We start from the raw sequence: 21,592 nt of genomic DNA, 5'->3' as shown, positions 1-21,592 counted from the left end.
CCTTGGGTAAGGGCCTTTCCCCTGCTTCCAGCTCTTTAGGCACAGCCTGCCTCCAGCTCAGCCTTCCAGGGAAAGCACCCCCACTTCCAGGGCTTGGCCTTTATATATTCTCTTCCCAGGCCCCACTCTTTTCTGGGCCTGTTTCCCTCCAAACCCCTTGCTACCCAATCAGAGGGACAGAGGGGATCCTGGGAGATGTAGGCTTTTCCCAGTAACTCCTTAGCAGGCTCCCCTGGGGCCTGCAGGCCTCGCTAGGCCCAGGATCATGACACGCACCTTCTTGAGCTCTTCCTTGGGGAACTTCTCGTAAGGATTGTGCTCCAGGTAAACGATGTGCTCTGCGCTATTGGCTCCGAATCCCGGGGCTTTCATTTTTTTGCCCCCTGGCAGCTCCCCGTAAGGGTGGTGAATGAGGTCGTGGTGAAGCATGGTGATCATCTCCTTCTTAATCATCTCTTCGCTCTTCTGCAAATCTGTCAGGGGCGGCTCTACGTTTAAAGGCCGCAGGATTGTTTCATTCACCTAAAACAAACAAAGAAGCAAAATCCACATGCAAATAATGTCCATATTTAAAAAGCAGGTTCTGCTACAGGACACAGCCAACCGTTATTTACGGTTGATTCTCCTTGAACGTTCTGGTGCATCAATCTGCACCCAGGAGCGCATGATGCATCAGGGGTGGCCAAACTTGCTTAACGTAAGAGCCGCAAGACACGAATGTCAGATGTCTGAGAGCCGCAAGACACGAATGTCAGATGTCTGAGAGCCGCAAGACACGAATGTCAGATGTCTGAGAGCCGCAAGACACGAATGTCAGATGTCTGAGAGCCGCAAGACACGAATGTCAGATGTTTGAGAGCCGCAAGAAACGAATGTCAGATGTCTGAGAGCCACAAGACATGTATGTCAGATGTTTGAGAGCCACAAGATGTGAATGTCAGATGTCTGAGAGCCGCAAGACGTGAATGTCAGATGTTTGAGAGCTGCAAGATATGAACATCAGATGTTTGTGAGCCACATGAAGGAAGGAAGGCAAATAGAAGTGACGAGGGAGAGGTGGAAAGAAAACAACCTTAAATGCATTCTCCAAGACACCATCTGGCTAGGCTTGGAGAAGTGAGTTAAAGAGAGAAATGCCTTCTCCGAGCCAGCCAATAGGTCAGCGTGAGCTTCGAGAGACACACAATGTGTGTGAAAGAGCCACATGTGGCTCCTGAGCCACAGTTTGGCTATCCCTGTGAGGCATATTCATAAGCCTACATATTTTAACAACATGGATATAAAGTAGTGTTTTACTGCCTTTGTACATTTCACTTGGCTACACTATCACACTCCCAATAAGGTGTTTTCCGGCCTATACGCTTTCATTCTGTCTTTCCTCCAATGAGCGAAGGATGGCACGCATGGCTTTTCTCCACATTTTGGCTCACAACAGCCCTGTGAGGTAGGCGAGAGAGAATTACTAGCCCAAGAATAACGAGATCCAGGCGGGCAGCCGTGTTGGTCTGAAGCAACAGAACAAAGTAGGAATCCAGTAGCACCTTTAAGACCAACAAAGTTTTATTCAGTTTTTGCATGCATGCGTACTTCTTCAGACAAGGGAATGGGGTACAGTGAGCAGAGCTACATACAGCTGGTGGGCAGTGGTCAAGAATGCAAAGCGGTACAAAGTTAGAATCCAATGGCAAAATAGTGAAATTAACAAATTGAAAGAACATTTGGTCTGGATAGCATTTGCGTGGGAAAGCAATAAAACAGTAACGACATGTCAGAATGGGAGAATAACGGTGAGAGTGTCATAAGGCAACAGATACCGTCTGTTATGTAGCTCTGCTCAGTGTACCCCATTCCACTGTCTGAAGAAGCGTGCATGCACATGAAAGCTTACACTCTGAATAAAACTTTGTTGGTCTTAAAGGTGCTAATGGACTCCTGCTTTGTTCCAAGAATAACCAGGGAGCTTTATGTCTGAGGGGCAGGGTTTCAACCTGGGCCTTCACACTCCTGCCACTCTACATTACCCTACAAGCATAGACAGCTTCAAGGGGGGAATGGATAAGCATATGGAACAGAGGTCCATCAGTGGCTGTTAGCCACAACGTATTGTTGGAACTCTCAGTCTGGGGCAGGGATGCTCTGTATTCTGGTGCTTGGAAGGGACACAATGGGAGGGCTTCTAGACCCACTGGTGGACCTCCTAATGGCACTTGGTTGGATTTTTTTTGGCCACTGTGTGACACAGAGTATTGGACTGGATGGGCCATTGGCCTGATCCAACATGGCTTCTCTTATGTTCTTATGAGTGTTGGACTGGATGGGCCACTGGCCTGATCCAACATGGCTTCTCTTACATTCTTATGAGTGTTGGACTGGTTGGGCCACTGGCCTGATCCAACATGGCTTCTCTTACGTTCTTATGAGTGTTGGATTGGATGGGCCATTGGCCTGATCCAACATGGCTTCTCTTATGTTCTTATGAGTGTTGGACTGGATGGGCCATTGGCCTGATCCAACATGGCTTCTCTTATGTTCTTATGAGTGTTGGACTGGATGGGCCATTGGCCTGATCCAACATGACTTCTCTTACATTCTTATGAGTGTTGGACTGGATGGGCCATTGGCCTGATCCAACATGGCTTCTCTTGTGTTCTTATGGACCCTCTCTCCCAGAGGCCAGTATCATAATGCCCCTGTATAAATCAATGGTGTGGCCTTATTTGGAGTACTGTGTACAATTCTGGTCACTGCACCTCAAAAAAGATATTATTGCTTTGGGAAATTTGCAGAAAAGGGCAACTAGAATGATCAAAGGGTTGGAACATTTTCCCTACAAAGCTCTTTTGCTTGGAGAAACGTCAATTGAGGGGGTGACATGATAGAGGTTTACAAGATTATGTATGGGATAGAGAAGATAGAAAAAGAAGGACGTTTCTCCCTTTCTCCAAATATGAGAACTCGTGGGCACTCCATGAAATTGCTGAGCAGTTGGGTTAGAACGGATAAAAGGAAGTACTTCTTCACCCAAAGGGTGATTAACACGTGGAATTCACTGCCAAAGGAGGCGGTGGCGGCTGCAAGCTTAGACAGCTTCAAGAAGGGATTGGAGAAACATCTGGAGCAGAGGTCCATCTGTGGCTATTAGCCACAGGGTACAGAAGGAATTCTCTGTCTGGGGCAAGTGATGCTCTGTCTTCTTGGTGCTGGGGGGGGGGCAACAGTGGGAGCGCTTCTAATGTCCTGGCCCTGCTGATGGACCTGTTGATGGTACCTAGGTTTTGGCCACTGTGTGACACAGAGTGTTGGACTGGATGGGCCATTGGCCTGATCCAACAGGGCTTCTCTTATGTTCTTATGTGACACAGAGTGTTGGACTGGATGGGCCACTGACCTGATCCAACATGGCTTCTCTTATGTGACACAGAGTGTTGGACTGGATGGGCCATTGGCCTGATTCAACATGGCTTTTCTTATGACACAGAGTGTTGGACTGGATGGGTCACTGGCCTGATCCAACATGGCTTCTCTTATGTTCTTATGTGACACAGAGTGTTGGACTGGATGGGCCATTGACCTGATCCAAAATGGCTTCCCTTATGTTCTTATGTGACACAGAGTGTTGGACTGGATGGGTCACTGGCCTGATCCAACATGGCTTCTCTTATGTTCTTAGGCCTGCTTGGAGAAGACAGAAAGGAGTGATGGGTCGACACCTCAACCTACATCTCCTGCCCTCCTGCCAACCTGAGTGCCACAAATGCCCCCACCACCTCCACGCTGCATTCGTCAAGGGGCCGCCTCTGACCCCCAGGCTTCTGTCAGCTGGCTTCTGTCCTACAAATTATAGTTCCTGCCCGCTCACCTTTTCGCTAACTAACAGCAAGATCTATTTTACTTTATTTTTTTAAAATCATTATTTCAGGTAAATCTTCTCGAATGTGTTTCATAATAAAAGCCTTGAGCCAAACAGGCTGCGAAGAAATATTCTAAATAAATCAAAGAAGCTTACGTCAGAAGGTCTGGGCATATCTTTCTGGACCGCTTTGTGCATCCGCTTGAGGGCCTTTATGCGCTCTGCTTCTCGAATGGCCTGTAAAAGGCATTGAAGGTACTTGTTCAAAACAAGGCAGAAAGCTGTTATAAAACAATACGGCTCTGTGGCAGGAAAGGGTGCATTTTCACAGCAAGAGGCTTACAAAAAAAAAGAGAGAGAGAGAGCAAAACTGGGAGACCAACAGTGCACTCCAATGCAAAGGTGCTTCAATCTAAGACCGCTCGTTTCGACAGGCTTAGACTGGAGAAACTGTAACAAGGGCTGCGCTGCCTGGGTTGGCACCGAGGGCCACGCACAACACACCAGTCAGGATCACTTGCCCACTGGCTTGCCAAGGATCAGCCTGCACAATCCGGAACTCGGCACCCCAAGAACAGAAAAGGAAGGTGCTTGCTGAATAAACTGAACCAGGGTGGAATTCTAGCAGCAGCTCCTTTGCATATTAGACCACACACCCCTGATGTAGCCAATCCTTCAAGAGCTTACAAAAAAGCTCTTGGAGGATTGGCTACATCAGGGGTGTGTGGTCTAATATGCAAAGGAGCTGCTGCTAGAATTCCAACCCTGAACGGAACCGTTCATTCCAGGGGACAGGTCTGAGGTAGATATTTTACTGGGATGCAATAACACAGTCCCCGCCCAACCATTCATATACTGCCAATCTCAGCTTAAAAATTAGCCACAATTCCATTCTAACCAATTTACCATTAGAAAAGATGCCAATTATATGGATCTCCCAGGAAAAAAAATATATAGATCGAAGAATTTTTCTGGCCCCCTCGAGTGTGATCAGATTTAATAGATTTGTTCTGACTTATTTTTTAGCAGACAAAGTATCCTGTGGTAATGTGATGTCCCAACAGCAATAACTATCTGAACTGAAACACCTGACTAGGAAAAGAAATACCAGAAGCTCACGTGGCATTTTAAAAATTGGAATACCACTTTAAAGACAATACAGCATACGTTACCTTTGCATTGGTTGATTTTTTTAAATATATATTTTATTACCATCAATATTTTCCAAATATTACAATCAGAACAAAACCGATAAGTGTGACTAGCACAGCATTCAGTAGATATACGGTATTACTATTATCTATATAAATCTTATGAATCTATAAAACATATAAAACATAAGGCTCTCTACCTTTTTAATAAAGGAAATGTCTTCTGATTATATCTGGGAACATTGGTTAATTTAAGGGGGAAATTGCACTGAAAATCATAGACTAAGAGTACAATCCTATGCAACCTTGGTGCCTGAAGTCAATGGCCTTAGATGGGGAAGAACTCTTCATAGGATTTTACTAAAGTTTCAGCACACCCAAAGAACAGGGCATCACATTCCAGGAGCGTGGCTGTCCGCTGTTTCAACAGAATCTAGGCTTTCTGACATGGAGGCCACTGGGTGTCACTCTGGCATAATTTGCAAGTTCCACATCAGACAGGTGACTACAATATCCCTTTAAAAGAAAGGAGCTCTGTAAGCATTTCAACCTTGATTAGGGTTTGTAGAATCTTTCGGACTCAAGTGCCGTGTTCTACTGATTATATCTGGGAACATTGGTTAATTAAGGGGGAACATCTGGGAACATTGGTCAATTTAAGGAGCCCGAAAGATTCTACAAACCCTAATGATGATGCCAGCCGTGAAAACCTGAAATCTTTGATTTCAACCTTGGCTTTTGATCTGACTTGCACTGCCAGCAGGCGAATGTATAGCTTGATTTAAAAAACAAAAATCTGAATTATTATATGCATTTCTGGTCGTCTTCTCGTCCCAACTTCAGCAGGGCTTTTTTTGCAGCAGGAGCTCCTTTGCCTATTAGGCCACACGCCCCTGACGTAGCCAATCCTCCAAGAGCTCACAGGGCTCTTAGTACAGGGCTTACAGTGAGCTCCAGGAGGATTGGCTACATCAGGGGCGTGTGGCCTAATATGCAAAGGAGCTCCTGCTACAAAAAAAGCCCTGGTTAACAGATCAGCAGAACATACATGTGCGCTTTTACACAATGCCTGGGGACAAATCTTCTAAAAAAGGCATTGCTTACATCTTTGAAACTGCTGTGATTGCTTAATATTGTATGATAATAGTGGCATCTGTTCCTTGCTACTAATTTTATGGAGACTGAATCTATAGACATGGGAAATTCTCCATGGAAAAACTTGGGGAAAATCTACCCCCTCCCCATAATCTCGAGAAGATGCATAAATGGCATGACGCACTGGGCTTCCGTACGAATTCAAGAACTTATCCTTGCCTGCTTGCGAGCCTCCATATCGCCTGCATCTTCTATGTAGAATATAAAAAATACACTCACCGTGCTAGCAAATTATTATGACTATTGAATAGCGTACCATTCTTTTCAGTTCTATAAACACCTCAATGTTTTTGCACAACACCTTTCTGATATCACCAGTGTAACAGCCGCTTAACAACGGTTACAAACTATTTTCCAAAAGAACTGCGATGATGCTGTATGAGCCTGTAAACTCAATATGGTTGCGGCGCTTGCAAAAAATTCTCTCAGTATTTGTCCCCTGACGGTTTTGAATGTCTGTACACTCTGTTTTGGTCCTTTATCAAAGGGATGTGGAGTTATGCTGTACTTCTTTGAGCATGTGATGTCTTTATTGGCATCCTCTGTCTTGCTCTACCATGGGGGAGGGACGGTGGCTCAGTGGTAGAGCATCTGCTTGAAAAGCAGAAGGTCCCGGGTTCAATCCCTGGCATCTCCAAAAAAGGCTCCAGGCAAATAGGTGTGAAAAACCTCAGCTTGAGACCCTGGAGAGCCGCTGCCAGTCTGAGAAGACAATACTGACTTTGATGGACCAAAGGTCTGATTCAGTATAAGGCAGCTTCATATGTTCATATCTCACTGCACTGACCAGCTCAATTAATCACGCTCCACTCGTCCTTCTTTCAGTACATCGTAATTCAATTTTCACTATGCATAAACAGCATGACAAACCCTGCTCCCGTGTGAATTCAAGAACTTATCCCTACCTGCTTGCGAGCATCCATATCTGCCGCATCTTCTATGTAGGCGTCGTCGGCGTTGTGATCCTCAAGCTCCTTTTCTGCATTTTCCGGCAGGACGATTTCAAAGTCGTTCTTGGGAGCAGGAAGGCCCAGGAGCCCCAGGCGCAGGTTTTCACGGGATTCCCTCTCCTGGGAGAAAGTGGAAGTCGTTTACTAAATCAAACATGGGTTTATGTGTGCATTTTCCTAAATCAAAACTGGAATAAAGTTTTTTTTTTAAAAAAAATTAAAAATAAAATCCCGTTTTCTGTCATTTTAACTGGCTTTTGGGCCTGGGCCAGGCCCAGGCAGAGTCCTTCATTAACACAACTTTCATTATACAGTAGAATCAGTTCTGAGTTCATAGAATGGGACAGGTAAGAGCTACAAAAGAAGATAAGAAGAAGATGATATTGGATTTATATCCCGCCTTCCACTCTGAAGAGTCTTAGAGCGGCTCACAATCTCCTTTCCCTTCCTCTCCCACAACAGACATCCTGTGAGGTAGATGAAGATGTTGGATTTATATCCCGCCCTCCACTCCGAAGAGTCTCAGAGCGGCTCACAATCTCCTTTACCTTCCTCCCCCACAACAAACACCCTGTGAGGTAGATGAAGATGTTGGATTTATATCCCGCCCTCCACTCCGAAGAGTCTCAGAGCGGCTCACAATCTCCTTTCCCTTTCTCCCCCACAACAGACACCCAATGAGGTAGATGAAGATATTGGATTTATATCCCGCCCTCCACTCCGAAGAGTCTCAGAGCAGCTCACAATCTCCTTTCCCTTCCTCCCCCACAACAGACACCCTGTGAGGTGGGTGGGGCTGAGAGGACTCTCACAGAAGCTGCCCTTTCAAGGACAACCTCTGCCAGAGCTATGGCTGACCCAAGGCCATCTCAGCAGGTGCAAATGGAGGAGTGGGGAATCAAACCTGGTTCTCCCAGATAAGAGTCCGCACACTTAACCATTACACCAAACTGGCTCACCAAAATGGTCCAACTGTTGGGAAAAAAATATTCTCATGGACCAATAACAAAAAAAAGTGGGTTTTGGAGCTGTCTTCCGCAGTCCCTTTAAAAAAAAAATAACAACAAAAGTTTATTGACGATTGCAAAGATAAACAGAACAACATGAACAGGCATTGTGAAAAATACAGCTAAAATCGCTCAGATACAGACTGGAAGGTAAACTTGAAAGCAATGCAATGACACAAAATAAATGCTTCAGTAATAAATATAGACCACAACTAACATAATAATTCCACAATAAAATTAACAGATATAATACTAAACAAAACACTAGCATAATAAATTACTACATAAAAATAAAAGATTCCACTCCTGTGTCATAGCAGAAGCAGTCTTGTGCAATAGAGAAGAAAGAAAAGGGTGAAATGTATTAAAAACAGAGCATCGACATGTGAGACTGGCTATAGGGAGGGATTTCTGCAGTCCCTTTAAAGCGCAGCTGTTTTTGCAGCTTTTGCAGGGAACAGCAAGCAGGGTGTCAAGGGAACTGGGAGTCTCTTTAAACCCTTGCTTTCTGCTCTATCCACAAACCACCGTGAATCACCACGCTTTGCTTTAAAAGCTCAGGGAAGTTCATGACGGTCATGGACTCGTGTTCACAAACCACGAACAACACAAAATTCATGACAAACTTTGCTTCATGGTTCGGATCGTGCTCACCCCTAATTCTGAGTGCGGCAGCCCCCCACAGATACGGACAAGAGCAACTGAAGACATTGTCAATCATCTCTGGTCAACCAGACCACAAGGGATGTTGGTCCGTGCAAAGTGTGTGTCCAGAGACGGCCAGCCAGGATGGCTTGCATAAGCAATGTGCGTAGGACATAAACCAGTTCCTACTCTTACTTCCTTGGAGAGCATGGATGTCACCTGCCTTGCCAAAATCCTTCAATAACAGGGTTACCTAAAAAAGGGAGGATTCCAAGACCTGTTCTCCGACCACGCGTGCAAAAAATAAAATGCACCACAACCTCCTAAGGGCAAGAGCCCTGCATGTCTTGGTATTTGTGAAGGTTATTGTGACTGCAATCCTTGTAACTTGGGGAGGGACAGTGGCTCTGTGGTAGAGCATCTGCTTGGGAAGCAGAAGGCCCCAGGTTCAATCCCTGGCATCTGCAAAAAAGGGTCCAGGCAAATAGGCGTGAAAAACCTCCGCTTGAGACCCTGGAGAGCCGCTGCCAGTCTGAGAAGACAATACTGACTTTGATGGACCAAAGGTCTGATTCAGTATAAGGCAGCTTCATATGCTCATATAACTATATAAAATAATTGCTGTTCTGAGAGCAAAGGAAGAGATGGACCGTCTGTTTTGCACAGGACAGTGTCGTTTGAAAGTCAAATGGGAAGCCAGGTACTCCCTTTTGGATTTATAAGGGAGTTCAGTTTTTGCAAGCCCCAAACACAAGCCCATCCAAAATATACTTCCAAGTTTGTGAGTCAAAACCCAGAGGGAAATGCCTACAATCAGATAGGAAGCTTTCAGGAGAATACTCATACAAACGCTGCTTGTGGCACAGCTAACGGGGCAGTGTTAAGGAACAGAGCTAGAAATTTCCAAGGAAGTGGAAAGAATTTTGAAAGCCTGGGGCACCCCAGGGGGGGGGGGGGGAAAGCATCAAGTTCTGCTCTGTGAAGACAGGAAGTTCATTAGAAGGTCCTGTATTTACAGCTGGGAGCCAAACTCAGGAATGGGAGGTGTGGGCGGGATTGCAGGAAAGACTCTCTCCTCGGGACTGAACAGTTCCTGTTCCATGACGTCTGCTACGTATACAAACGCTTCAGAGAACGGCCTCATGAGAAGCTTCATGCTCTTGCTGATGGCTTCCTTCCTACAGGAGAATCTCTGCGGACTTTAAAGCAGGGGTCCCTAATCCCTGGGCCGTGGACCGGTACTGGTCTGTGGCCTGTTAGCAACCAGGCCGTGAGTTGTATAATTATTTCATTATATATTACAATGTAGTCATAGTACTAATAATAATATGACATTGGATTTATATCCCACCCTCCACTCCAAATCTCAGAGTGGCTCACAATCTCCTTTACCTTCCTCCCCCACAACAGACACCCTGTGAGGCAGGTGGGGTTGAGAGAGCTCTCCCAGAAGCTGCCCTTTCAAGGACTGCGAGAGCTATGGCTGAACCAAGGCCATTCCAGCAGTTGCAAATGGAGGAGTGGGGAATCAAACCTGGTTGTCCCAGACAAGAGAGCTATGGCTGACCCAAGGCCATTCCAGCAGCTGCAAGTGGAGGAGTGGGGAATCAAACCCGGTTCTCCCAGATAAGAGAGCTATGGCTGACCCAAGGCCATTCCAGCAGTTGCAAATGGAGGAGTGGGGAATCAAACCCGGTTCTCCCAGAAAAGAGTCCGCGCACTTAACCACCACGCCAAAATAAAGTGCACAATTGTATCATCCAAAAACCATCACCGCCCCGCCCTCCCCACCGGCTGGTCCATGGGAAAATTGTCCTCCCCAAAACCAGTTCCTGGGGCCAAAAAGGTTGGGGGCCACTGCTTTAAAGCATACCCTCTCATCTCCTTTTCCTATGGATCTTCATGATCCACCCCTCCCCCTCCTCTATCGCACTGCCAGCAGAGAGAGCCTGGCCACAGTAATGCTCAGAAAACACCAGATCCATTTGTTTTGGGAAGTATCCCTCTCCATTTCGGAATGCTCTGTTCTACGCTGTGCAATGGATAACAAAGAAAAAACAGGGATGGGGAGAAAGACTAAACAACCAGAGAACACCAGATATCTCCCTTGTGTAATGAAAACCATGTACTTAATATCTCCAACACATAAATAATACACAAAACACTAGTATGAGAAAAATTCAAAATGTTGTAACACACACACAAACTGTTGCCAATAAATACAATACCCAGAATAGCATAAACCAAAACACCAAGTTCCATTACAGTTCCAGGCATCCAAGGAATATATAAAGGTTTGTACAACAAGGTGATATATTATCCAACTGTGCATAAAGTATGTTCTTAATGGAATTTCAACAGTTATATTTCCTGTTTCTTGACAAAGATACTAATCGCATCTCTTGACAAAGATACTAATCGAAACAGGAAATATAGCAATTGAAATTCCGTCGAGAACATACTTTATGCACAGTTGGAGAATATATTTATCTCACCTTTGAGTGTTGTACAAGTCTTTACATATTTCCTTGGAAGCCCGGAACTGTAATGGAACTTGGTGGTTTGGTTTATGTTATTCTAGATATTGTATTTATTGGCAACAGTGTGTGTGTTACAACATTTTGAATTTTTTTCATAAGTAACACTAGTGTTTTGTGTATTACCGTATTTTTCGGTCCATTAGATGCTCCGGACCATTAGACGCAGGTGCCTGGCTGGGAGACAAGCGGCGAGATCGCTCCCTCCAACCCCACCGCAAACTCAGCACTTCGCAGGGAGCGATCTCGCTGCTTGTTTCCCAGCCAGGCACGCAGGCGCAGGGGAAGCATGCCGGCGCCTGCGTGCCTGGCTGGGAGATAAGCGGCGAGATTGCTCCCTGCGAAGTGCTGGGTTTGCGATGGGGGCAGAGGGAGCGATCTCGCCGCTTGTCTCCCAGCCAGGCACACAGGCGTTGGGGAAGCACGCCGCCCCCTCCACAGCCGGCGCTCGCGAAGCGCTGGGTTTGCGGAGGGGGTGGGTGCTTCCTCGGTGCCTGTCTGCCTGGCAAGCGCCAGGATCGCTCCCTCCGCCCTCCGATCCCGGCGCTTGCTTTAAGCATCAGCTGAAGCCAGGCAGACAGGCACGGAGGAAGCACCCGCCCCCTCCGCAAACCCAGCACTTCGCGAGCGCCGGCTGTGGAGGGGGCGGCGTGCTTTCTCCGTGCCTGCCTGCCTGGCTTCAGCTCTGATGCTTAAAGCAAGCGCTGGGATCGGAGGGCGGAGGGAGTGATCCTGACGCTTACAGAGCTGGAGCCAGGCAGGCAGGCGCGGGGGAAGCGCTGGGATCAGAGGCGGAGGCAGCGGATTGCCCCCCCCTGGAGGAAGGTACGTACCTTCGCTCCATTAAGACGCACACACTCCCCCCCACCACTTTTTTTTTGGGGGGGGGGGTGCGTCTTATGGTGCAAAAAATATGGTATTTATGCGTAACACTAGCGTTTTGTGTATTATTTATGCGTAACACTAGTGTTTTGTGTATTATTTATGTGTTGGAGGTTTAAGTACATTGTTCTCATTATACAAGGGCGATATCTGGCGTAATGAATAAGGACAAAAATTAAGCATGCCGGCACCATGTGCTACTTACCATATGCTTCGTGTACGATGGATCGCTGTAATCTGCCATTCCTTCTTCAGGATTTATATTTAATTTATCGCGCAGTGGAGTCCTACCGGGCGTCACTCCTACGACGGGCTTTGGAGTCATTCCACCATGAGGAGTCAGTCCTTCGGCTCCATGAGAAGGAGTCCTGGGGGGGCGGGGAAGGAAGAGATGTCTCTGCCCTAGTGCAGCGCATCCCAGCAATGCCACACAAATCATGCACACAGCTTTCAATCTAATGCAGGCCAAACTTGCACAATGTAAGAGCCACATAGAGTAAGCATCAGAGGTTTGAGAACCGCAAGGCATGAATGTCAGACATCTGAGAGCCGCTAGAAGGCAGGCAGGCAAATAGATGGGGGGGAGAGAGGTGAAAAGAAAGCAACTTTAACTTTAAATGTATTCTTCAAGCCTGCTAGCTGGCTTGGCTTGGAGAAGTGATTTAAAGAAACAAATGCCTTCTCCAAGCTGGCTGACAGGGCAGTGGGGGGCTTTGAGAGCCACACAATACGTGTGAAAGAGTCACAGTTTGGCTACCCCTGATCTAATGTATGCAGTTGTCAGAATACCTCTCCCCCACATCTGGGTTCTAAAGACTTGAGCCTCTTCCTTACCTAAAATCTAGTTTAAATGTATAGAAATACTGGGAAAATGGGTGTGGAGTGGGAGAACAGTTAAGGTTAAATTGTTATCAAATGCTTTGGGGAAGGGGGAAGATTAGGAAAAGCAAGTGACAGATGACTTCCTACTGGATCATCTACCACAGCTCTATATTACAAGCTTCAGTTAACACTCTTCTGTCATTTACTGAAACACAGAAGGAGAGAGTATAGTGTACGGGAATACTGAACAGCCTGACACATCGTGAGATTCTGGGGTGAACGTGGTTGCATGGTAAGTAGCAAAAACAAGACCATTCGCCCTAAATAAGGGCAGGCTCCCAAACTTTACTCCCCTTGTGACACAGTCCCCACATTCGAAAGGTATCCTGTGATCTATTGGAATACAGACTATGGGTCTTAGCCACATCCCTCTCCAGCAGGGCTCTTTTTCTAGCAGCAGCTCCTCTGCATATTAGGCCATGCCCTTCTGATGTAGCCAATCCTCCTGGAGCTTACAGTAGGCCCTGTACTAAGAGCCCTCTAAGCCCTTGGAGGATTGGCTACAGGGGTGGAATTCTAGCAGCAGCTCCTCTGCATATTAGGCCATGCCCCTCTGATGTAGCCAATCCTCCTGGAGCTTACAGTAGGCCCTGTACTAAGAGCCCTCTAAGCCCTTGGAGGATTGGCTACATCAGGGGGTGTGGTCTAATATGTAGAGGAGCTCCTGCTAGAAAAAGGATCCAAACCCTCTGCCTCAAGTACAGCTGTGCTGATGTGAGAGGATTCCTTCCTCAATGCCCCCCCCCAGTTCACACAGCTCCCACGACTCTAGGAATCAACTTTCCTGGGGTCAGAATGAATTGCTGGGGGCGTAGGGGAACATGGCAAAGATCCAGGTCCATCGGTGCTGTCTACTGGCTGCTCACTGAATCAATGTTCGTTTAGGATAACCGACAAAAAAAAAATTGTCACTTAAATTGCAGGAAAGCACAAATGTTACAGCCCCTTCCAACCAAATAGACTGACTTACCTGAAAGGCGTGGAAAGGACAGTGTTTGGAGTCTGAACAACCTGCCTCTGAGGTGTTACACCAGAAAAGTCACTCTCGTGGAGGGGGGTATTGAGGCCACCTTTCAAGGGCGTGTCAACATTCGTAAGAGCCATTAAGTTCTGGGCTTCCTGTACAGCACAAAGGAATCCATGCCAAAGTCATCATTACATTGGATGTCAAAAGATACAGTGCTAAATTGTGCTCCTGCTATTCACTGATTGGTCACCTGCTGATAAGGCTGTGTGTGTGTGGACTCCCTTACAAGCAAGCCAAAATGTCAAACATGCAGGCCAGGGGCTGAATCAGGCCCCCAGAGGGCTCCTAGCAGGCCCCCAAGCAACTGGCTGTCATCTGCTTCCTTCTCCCTCTTGCTTCCTTCTGCATCACAGCTTGCTTTGCCAGGCTTGCTCAAATGCACAGGAGCTACAGAGCAAAGCCTCTATTTTCTCCATTGGCTGAGGCTGCCCTCTTGGGGAGGAAGGAGAAGGGGGGGAGGCTACCTCAATCGCACAGCAGAGCTACTGAGCCAAGCCTCTCTTCCTTCTATTGGCTGAGGCTCCTCCCCCTTCTTGTTCCCTGGGGAAGGAAGGAAAGAGCCAGAGCTTCCTTTGCCCAATTCCCTGGATCCCATGGGAGAGATGCAAAGGAAGAACCTTTAAGACCAAAGAGTGCTATGTTTTAAGTATGTTTTGAGTCTTTTTTAAAAAAAAATCTTTAATTGTGTTTGTCTGTGTCCTTTCATAAAGTTTATAGCTCTGCTACCTGGCATTACATTTCATGGCACTCATGGCCCGGCCTGTCATAACAAATGAGTTCGACACCCCTGTGTTAAAGCATCCACAACCAAGAGCTAATGAGAAATTAACAAGGCGCGCCTTTACGCTTTAAAATATGAATCCCACTCCATCATGCCTAAGCAAGGTTTTAAATGAAGGCGCTTCAACCACTGTCCTTGTGGATCCCCTTCTTCTTGCGGGGAGCAGCGACCTCCCCTCCCCTGATCGTTGCCACCGCACCCACCTGCCTGAAACTTCAGCTGACCGAACAACAAACAGTATGCATAGGGTTAAAGTTCACCTTTGTTGAGAAGAGGATCTCAACAGGCTGAGTTCTGCCTGGTCTACCCTCTTACTCCTCCCTTCAACAGACACCTTCTATGTTGCTTCGATCCAAGCAGGGCTTTTTTTTTGTAGCAGGAGCTCCTTTACATATCAGGCCACACCCCCCCCCCCGATGTAGCCAATCCTCTTCTGGAGCTTACAGTAGGCCCTGTACTGAGAGCCCTGTAAGCTCCTGGAGGATTGGCTACATCAGGTGTGTCCAGGGATGGAATTCTAGCAGGAGCTCCTTTGCATATTATGCCACACCCCCTGATGTAGCCAATCCTCTTCTGGAGCTTACAGTAGGCCCTATACTGAGAGCCCTGTAAGCTCCTGGAGGATCGGTCACATCAGGTGTGTCCAGGGATGTAATTCTAGCAGGAGCTCCTTTGCATATTATACCACACACCCCAATGTAGCCAATCCTCTTCTGGAGCTTACAGTAGGCCCTATACTGAGAGCCCTGTAAGCTCCTGGAGGATCGGCCACATCAGGTGTGTCCAGGGATGTAATTCTAGCAGGAGCTCCTTTGCATATTATGCCACACCCCCCGATGTAGCCAATCCTCTTCTGGAGCTTACAGTAGGCCCTGTACAGAGAGCCCTGTAAGCTCCTGGAGGATTGGCTACATCAGGTGTGTCCAGGGATGGAATTCTAGCAGGAGCTCCTTTGCATATTATGCCACACCCCCCGATGTAGCCAATCCTCTTCTGGAGCTTACAGTAGGCCCTGTACAGAGAGCCCTGTAAGCTCCTGGAGGATTGGCTACATCAGGTGTGTCCAGGGATGGAATTCTAGCAGGAGCTCCTTTGCATATTATGCCACACCCCCCGATGTAGCCAATCCTCTTCTGGAGCTTACAGTAGGCCCTGTACAGAGAGCCCTGTAAGCTCCTGGAGGATTGGCTACATCAGGTGTGTCCAGGGATGGAATTCTAGCAGGAGCTCCTTTGCATATTATGCCACACACCCCGATGTAGCCAATCCTCTCCTGGAGCTTACAGTAGGCCTTGTACTGAGAGTCCTATAAGCTCCTGGAGGGTTGGCTACATCAGGGGTGTGTGGCCTGATATGCAAAGGAGTTCCTGGTGCAAAAAAACAAAGCCCTGGATCCAAGTAAATCAACCGGTGATGCCATTTCCACCCAGGCATCAGGGGTGAGGGGCTCATTCTCACCATGCCAGGGCAACAGGACGTCTGCTGCCTGCCCACCAGGACATCACATCACAGAGCACTTAAAAAGCAGGCAGCTGAGAAAAAAAAAACTATCGTCTCCGACCGCCAGTTGAACGTGAACGTTTTAAAAGCAGCCTTACCTGCAGGATCCTATCCTGAGCTGCTGGCGTTTTGGGTGTCCGGAGGGCGATGCTGTTGTTGGTGACGTTGTATTCGGACAAGAGCGTGCTGGAAGCGGAGTTCATAATCCCGGACTCTTCCGCCGTCTGACGTGCAATCTCACTCGCCTGGCCCACCTTCACCACTTCCTCAAGTTCTGTATCTGAAATCTTGAAGCAAAGAGAAGCTCAGGGACCGTGCGATGCACAACCAGGTTCTTAAGGCATCCAGAGGGACCCAACAATTAAAAGCTCAACCCCAACATCAGACAGACTGTATCAGAGTAACCCCTGGCAGCACAGAACGCAGGCAGGCATTTGGCAAGAGCAGCTTGACTTCTTCCACCCGGCTGGGCCAAGTGGGACATCCACCACCGTTTTTGCAGTTAACCGGAATCACCTCTGACAGTAACCACAATGATACTGAGAGGTACAGACACGGAAGAGATGGGATTTCTAATCTGGGACGGAACGACGCAAAGAGTGGTGCATGGAAATGCTGCAGAGCTGCGAAGGACGCTGGCACTGCTATTCTGGAAAGCACAGGAGGAGCTGTAAAAGCTGTATCTTACAGCAGGAGTGGATTTTAATATTAGCCTGGCAGCTGCCAAATTTCCCCCCTCTCAGTCGATTAAGATTAAAAATTATTTAATTTTATATCTGTCTGTCTATCCATCCATCCATCCACCCATTCATCCATCCTGAGAGGCACAGACATGGAAAAGAAGGGATTTCTAATCTTGGGCAGAGCTACGCAAAGAGTGATGCACGGAAATAATGCAGGGCTCTGAAGGATATGAGCAGTATCATCGATGTAGAGCTGTATCCATTGGGTGATAAGCAGGGGTGGAATTCTAGCAGGAGCTCGTTTGCATATTAGGCCACACCCCGAGGTAGCCAATCCTCCAAGAGCTGACAAAAAAGAGCCTTGTGAGCTCTTGGAGGATTGGCTACCTCAGGGGTGTGTGGCCTAATATGCAAACGAGCTCCTGCTTCAATTCTGCCCCTGGTGATAAACTTCAAGAAACTTCAGGGAAAGATGCTGCTTACTTACACACCTTTAAATGTTTCTTTCTGTGGGCAACCAAGGCTTTTCTTTGTAGAAAAAGCCCAGCAGGAACTAATTTGCATATGAGGCCACACTCCCTGATGCCAAGACAGCCGGAACCGCGTTCCTGTGCGTTCTTGTCCTGTTCCTGTCCTATGGGCAACCTATCTTCCTCTGCGGTGGCTATGACACAAAAGCAGCTTGATTTTCGCAGGCCGCCCCCCGTCCGATGACGCCAAAAAGGCCATTTACCTGAGGAGCTGGAAGCACCAGCTTGCTTCTTTTTTTGGTGAATTCGGACACTCCGCTAGTCTGAAGTATCGCTGAGGGCAAATCTGATTCTTTTTTCCGTTTCAGCTGCTGCTTGTCTTTCTTCCGCTCTCTTCCTTCCTTTTCCCTAATAAAAAGGAAAGATCCCACAACTAAATTAAAAATAGCGTTCTTCAGGAAAGATCTTGCTAACTGCGACGCAGCGTATCAGAGCTCATCAGATGGCTTACTGGACGTCAAAAGAAGAATCGCATTACTGAGGCTAAGCTGTTTGAAGGTTATTTGAAGTCGAGCAATTTGTAAGATAAATGTTAAGCTAGAACATAGGGGTTTTTTTACACAAACAAAAACGTTGTTCTGCCTGTATTCTTCTCCCTTTCTCATATGTGTGCAAACAGAAAGGGGAGTGGCAGAGGAGGTAAAGGAAAGGAAATTAGCAATAGCATCTTCTAGGTCTTATTTTTTTAAAAAGTGTTACCAAGCACAGGTCTCACAAAAGGCACATCACATGGAACTCTGTTTATCTGAATTGTACCTTCCACATTTTCCTTAAGTACACAATTCAACAGCATCTGGAATTACGGTTGAACATATGAACATATGAAGCTGCCTTATACTGAATCAGACCCTCGGTCCATCAAAGTCAGTATTGTCTTCTCAGACTGGCAGTGGCTCTCCAGGGTCTCAAGCTGAGGTTTTTCACACCTATTTGCCTGGACCCTTTTTTGGAGATGCCAGGGATTGAACCTGGGACCTTCTGCTTCCCAAGCAGATGCTCTACCACTGAGCCACCGTCCCTCCACCGTTCTGTCACAGACACGCGTGCTCAGCCTGGAGCACTGTCTGTCTTACCTAACAGTTTTTTTCCTTCAGAGTAACATCTTAGCATCCCCAGATCTGGGATCAGGTAGCAGAGGATGCAAAAGACAGATCCTTCAGAACTACCGCCAGTCACTATACCGAACACGAAAGGTCAACAATTTGGCAGGTTCTTGTGTTTTTGTGAAACATCAAACATTTTGGCTAAGTCTGTGAAGGGGATCATATTGATGCCATTGCCCATCCTCCAAAACGATTCTTTTGTAACATCGTCAGATGCGGCGCTCGACAAGAACGAAAAACCCGCCATTTGGATCCTAGTGGCAGTATTGGGAATTACACTATATTTTAAAATTGCTTTTACCTGTCAAATTGTTTTAATGGTCGCATTGTATCGTGTTCTTAATACCACGTATTGTCAACTATTGTTAGCTGCCTTGGGCCTGCTAGGGGAGGGCGGGATATAAATGCAATAAAATAAATAAGTAAATAAATAAAATAAATTACATGTTCTGGAGCTGTTATCTATGTCCAAGGGAGAACTGAGGGCCATTATATTTCCAGCATCTAAACATTTACTCAGGAAACAAAACTTTTTTTTTTTAACACTAATTCATCTTATATCGGGATATATCTCCACCTTATGGACACTCCCTAGAGCAGGGGTGGCCAACGGTAGCTCTCCAGATGTTTTTTTGCCTACAACTCCCATCAGCCCCAGCCATTGGCCATGCTGGCTGGGGCTGATGGGAGTTGTAGGCAAAAACATCTGGAGAGCTACCGTTGGCCACCCCTGCTCTAGAGAAACACGACTCTTTAACTTTATCAGTCCGATAATGTGACAGCAGTTGTCTCTTGTTTGTGAGGGGCATGAGTCGCCTGAGCAATGCCATGACTGCACCGCACCGTTCCTCCCACATGCAGCATGAATGAAGGGTTCTTGTTTTTGCAAGCACTGACTCAGATTCTAATTTGCCATGAAATCCAAATGTAACTGTCTTGAGGGAATGGAGGTACCGGATGAAGCTACCAAACTGAAGTCCGTTTGTGAAAAAGGGGGGATTTCTCCCAACGCTTGCTTTCAGACATTATGGTAAAGTGGCATTTGATTCGACACAAACCAGGAAGATGTCAGTTGAGCTCTGTGCATGGTGCAGCAACATAAAATTTATGGAAATTTTGAACCCACAGGGGAAAATGTTTTTTTTCCAGGTTTTTTTTAAACCCCGCCCCCCCCTGCCTCCACCAGACATTTGGGGGAAAACTGAAATATATGCAACACTTACTGTCCTATGAAACCTAAGTTAATTTTACTGCGTTAACTACATAAAGAAAAGGGAAGGAAAGATCCCCCGTGCAAGCACCAGTTGTTTCCGACTCTGGGGTGACGTTGCTTTCACGTTTTCACGGCAGACTTTTTACGGGGTGGTTTGCCATTGCCTTCCCCAGTCATCTACACTTTCCCCCCAGCAAGCTCGGTACTCATTTTACCGACCTTGGAAGGATGGAAGGCTGAGTCAAACTTGGGCCGGCTACCTGAACCAGCTTTCGCTGGGATCGAACTCAGGTCGTGAGCAGAGAGTTCAGATCACAGTACTGCAGTACTGCTGCTTTACCACTCTGCGCCACGGGGCCGCTAATAACTACATAAGAGCACAGGTATAAGATGAGAGAAAACAGAAATGGAGAAAATGCTGTTGGGCGAGAATGAAAAATTGATCTCAAGGATGTATAAACTGTTATTGAAATGGTCTGCAGAAGAAGAGGCGGTGAAGCCTCAAATGATTAAATGGGCGATTAACTTTAATAAAGAAATACAGATGGAGACGTGGGAACACCTATGGAAGAATTCAACGAAAATATCAACGTGCTATAACATAAAAGAGAACTGTTTCAAAATGCTGTACAGATGGTACATGACACCTAAAAAGCTAACAAAAATGAGTAATCAAGCTTCAGATAGGTGTTGGAAATGTAAAAAACATGAAGGTTCTTTCTACCACATGTGGTGGACTTGTGAAAAGGCGAAACAATTTTGGACAATGATTCAACAGGAGATCTCGAAAATCTTGGGTTACAATATTAAGAGAGCACCAGATGTCTTCCTGGTGGGATTACAAATGGAAAGCTTTCCGAAGCAAGACAGAACATTGTTGTGGTATTTGCTTTCAGCGGCGAGAACATTGTATGCGCAAATGTGGAAGCAAGACAGAATACCTGAAAAATGGGACTGGATCATAAAGGTTCTTAACTGGAGTGAAATGGATAAACTTACTAGAATCTTAAAAGACAACGATTTGGAGAAGTTTAAAGAAGACTGGAGTAAATTCCAACGTTACGTGGAAATACAATGGAGGGTGAAGAGTCATTTAGTAGTTTATGACAACATTAATTGAACTTTAAATGCTAGTGAACAATTGTGATTGAGTTAGTAGAATATAGTTACATGGTAATTATGCATATATGAGTTAAGATAAGATTAAGACAGCTGGAACTCCAGAGTTAACTTTATAACTTTGAGCTTTGTGTTTAATAAATACTAAGTGAATTATAGAGAAAGGGCTATTGAAAGATAACTCTTTGTGTAAAAATTTTATAACGGTGAAAAGATATTTAGTAGTTAACATTAATGGAACTTTTAATGATAAAGAGGTATTATGATATTGTGATAAAAGTATTAGTAGAACATAGCTATTTGGTAAATATATATATATGAGAGTTAAGATAAGACTAAGATAGGGGGAACTCTGGAATTGAATTAATAATTATGAGCGTTGTGTTTAATAAGTGCTAAGTGATTATTAGAGAAAAGGTTAGTGAATTATAATTTTTTTTTCTTTCTAAAGATTTTATAATTGTGAATTTACCTTTAATATGCTTTTAATTTGTTTTAAGTACCGGCGGAGGTCATGAATAAGAGTGGGGGGGGGAGGAAAATATGTAATGTATTGGAGAAGTATATTTGAATTTGA

At 46.1% G+C, this 21,592-nt stretch overlaps 1 protein-coding gene and 1 non-coding gene across 2 annotated transcripts in view; one reads left to right on the top strand and one right to left on the bottom strand.

Moving 5' to 3' along the window:
- Window positions 1–21,592, bottom strand: part of CDC5L (cell division cycle 5 like) — a 61,868-nt gene that overhangs the window by 27,550 nt on the left and 12,726 nt on the right. The window contains exons 7-13 of the mRNA XM_060231181.1: window positions 17,784–17,928; window positions 16,466–16,654; window positions 14,030–14,178; window positions 12,383–12,545; window positions 7,062–7,226; window positions 4,007–4,087; window positions 277–522 (exon numbers count right to left, since the gene is read on the bottom strand). Of these exons, the coding sequence (XP_060087164.1) occupies window positions 277–522; window positions 4,007–4,087; window positions 7,062–7,226; window positions 12,383–12,545; window positions 14,030–14,178; window positions 16,466–16,654; window positions 17,784–17,928 (1,138 nt within the window). The remainder of the gene's footprint in view (window positions 1–276; window positions 523–4,006; window positions 4,088–7,061; window positions 7,227–12,382; window positions 12,546–14,029; window positions 14,179–16,465; window positions 16,655–17,783; window positions 17,929–21,592) is intronic.
- Window positions 6,727–6,793, top strand: TRNAF-GAA (transfer RNA phenylalanine (anticodon GAA)). Its single transcript has one exon. It is a non-coding gene; the product is annotated as a tRNA-Phe (tRNA).

Source organism: Heteronotia binoei, chromosome 1 (assembly GCF_032191835.1).
Source record: "Heteronotia binoei isolate CCM8104 ecotype False Entrance Well chromosome 1, APGP_CSIRO_Hbin_v1, whole genome shotgun sequence".
NCBI classification, from domain to species: Eukaryota; Metazoa; Chordata; class Lepidosauria; order Squamata; family Gekkonidae; genus Heteronotia; species Heteronotia binoei.
This window is presented reverse-complemented; position numbering and strand designations above follow the sequence as displayed.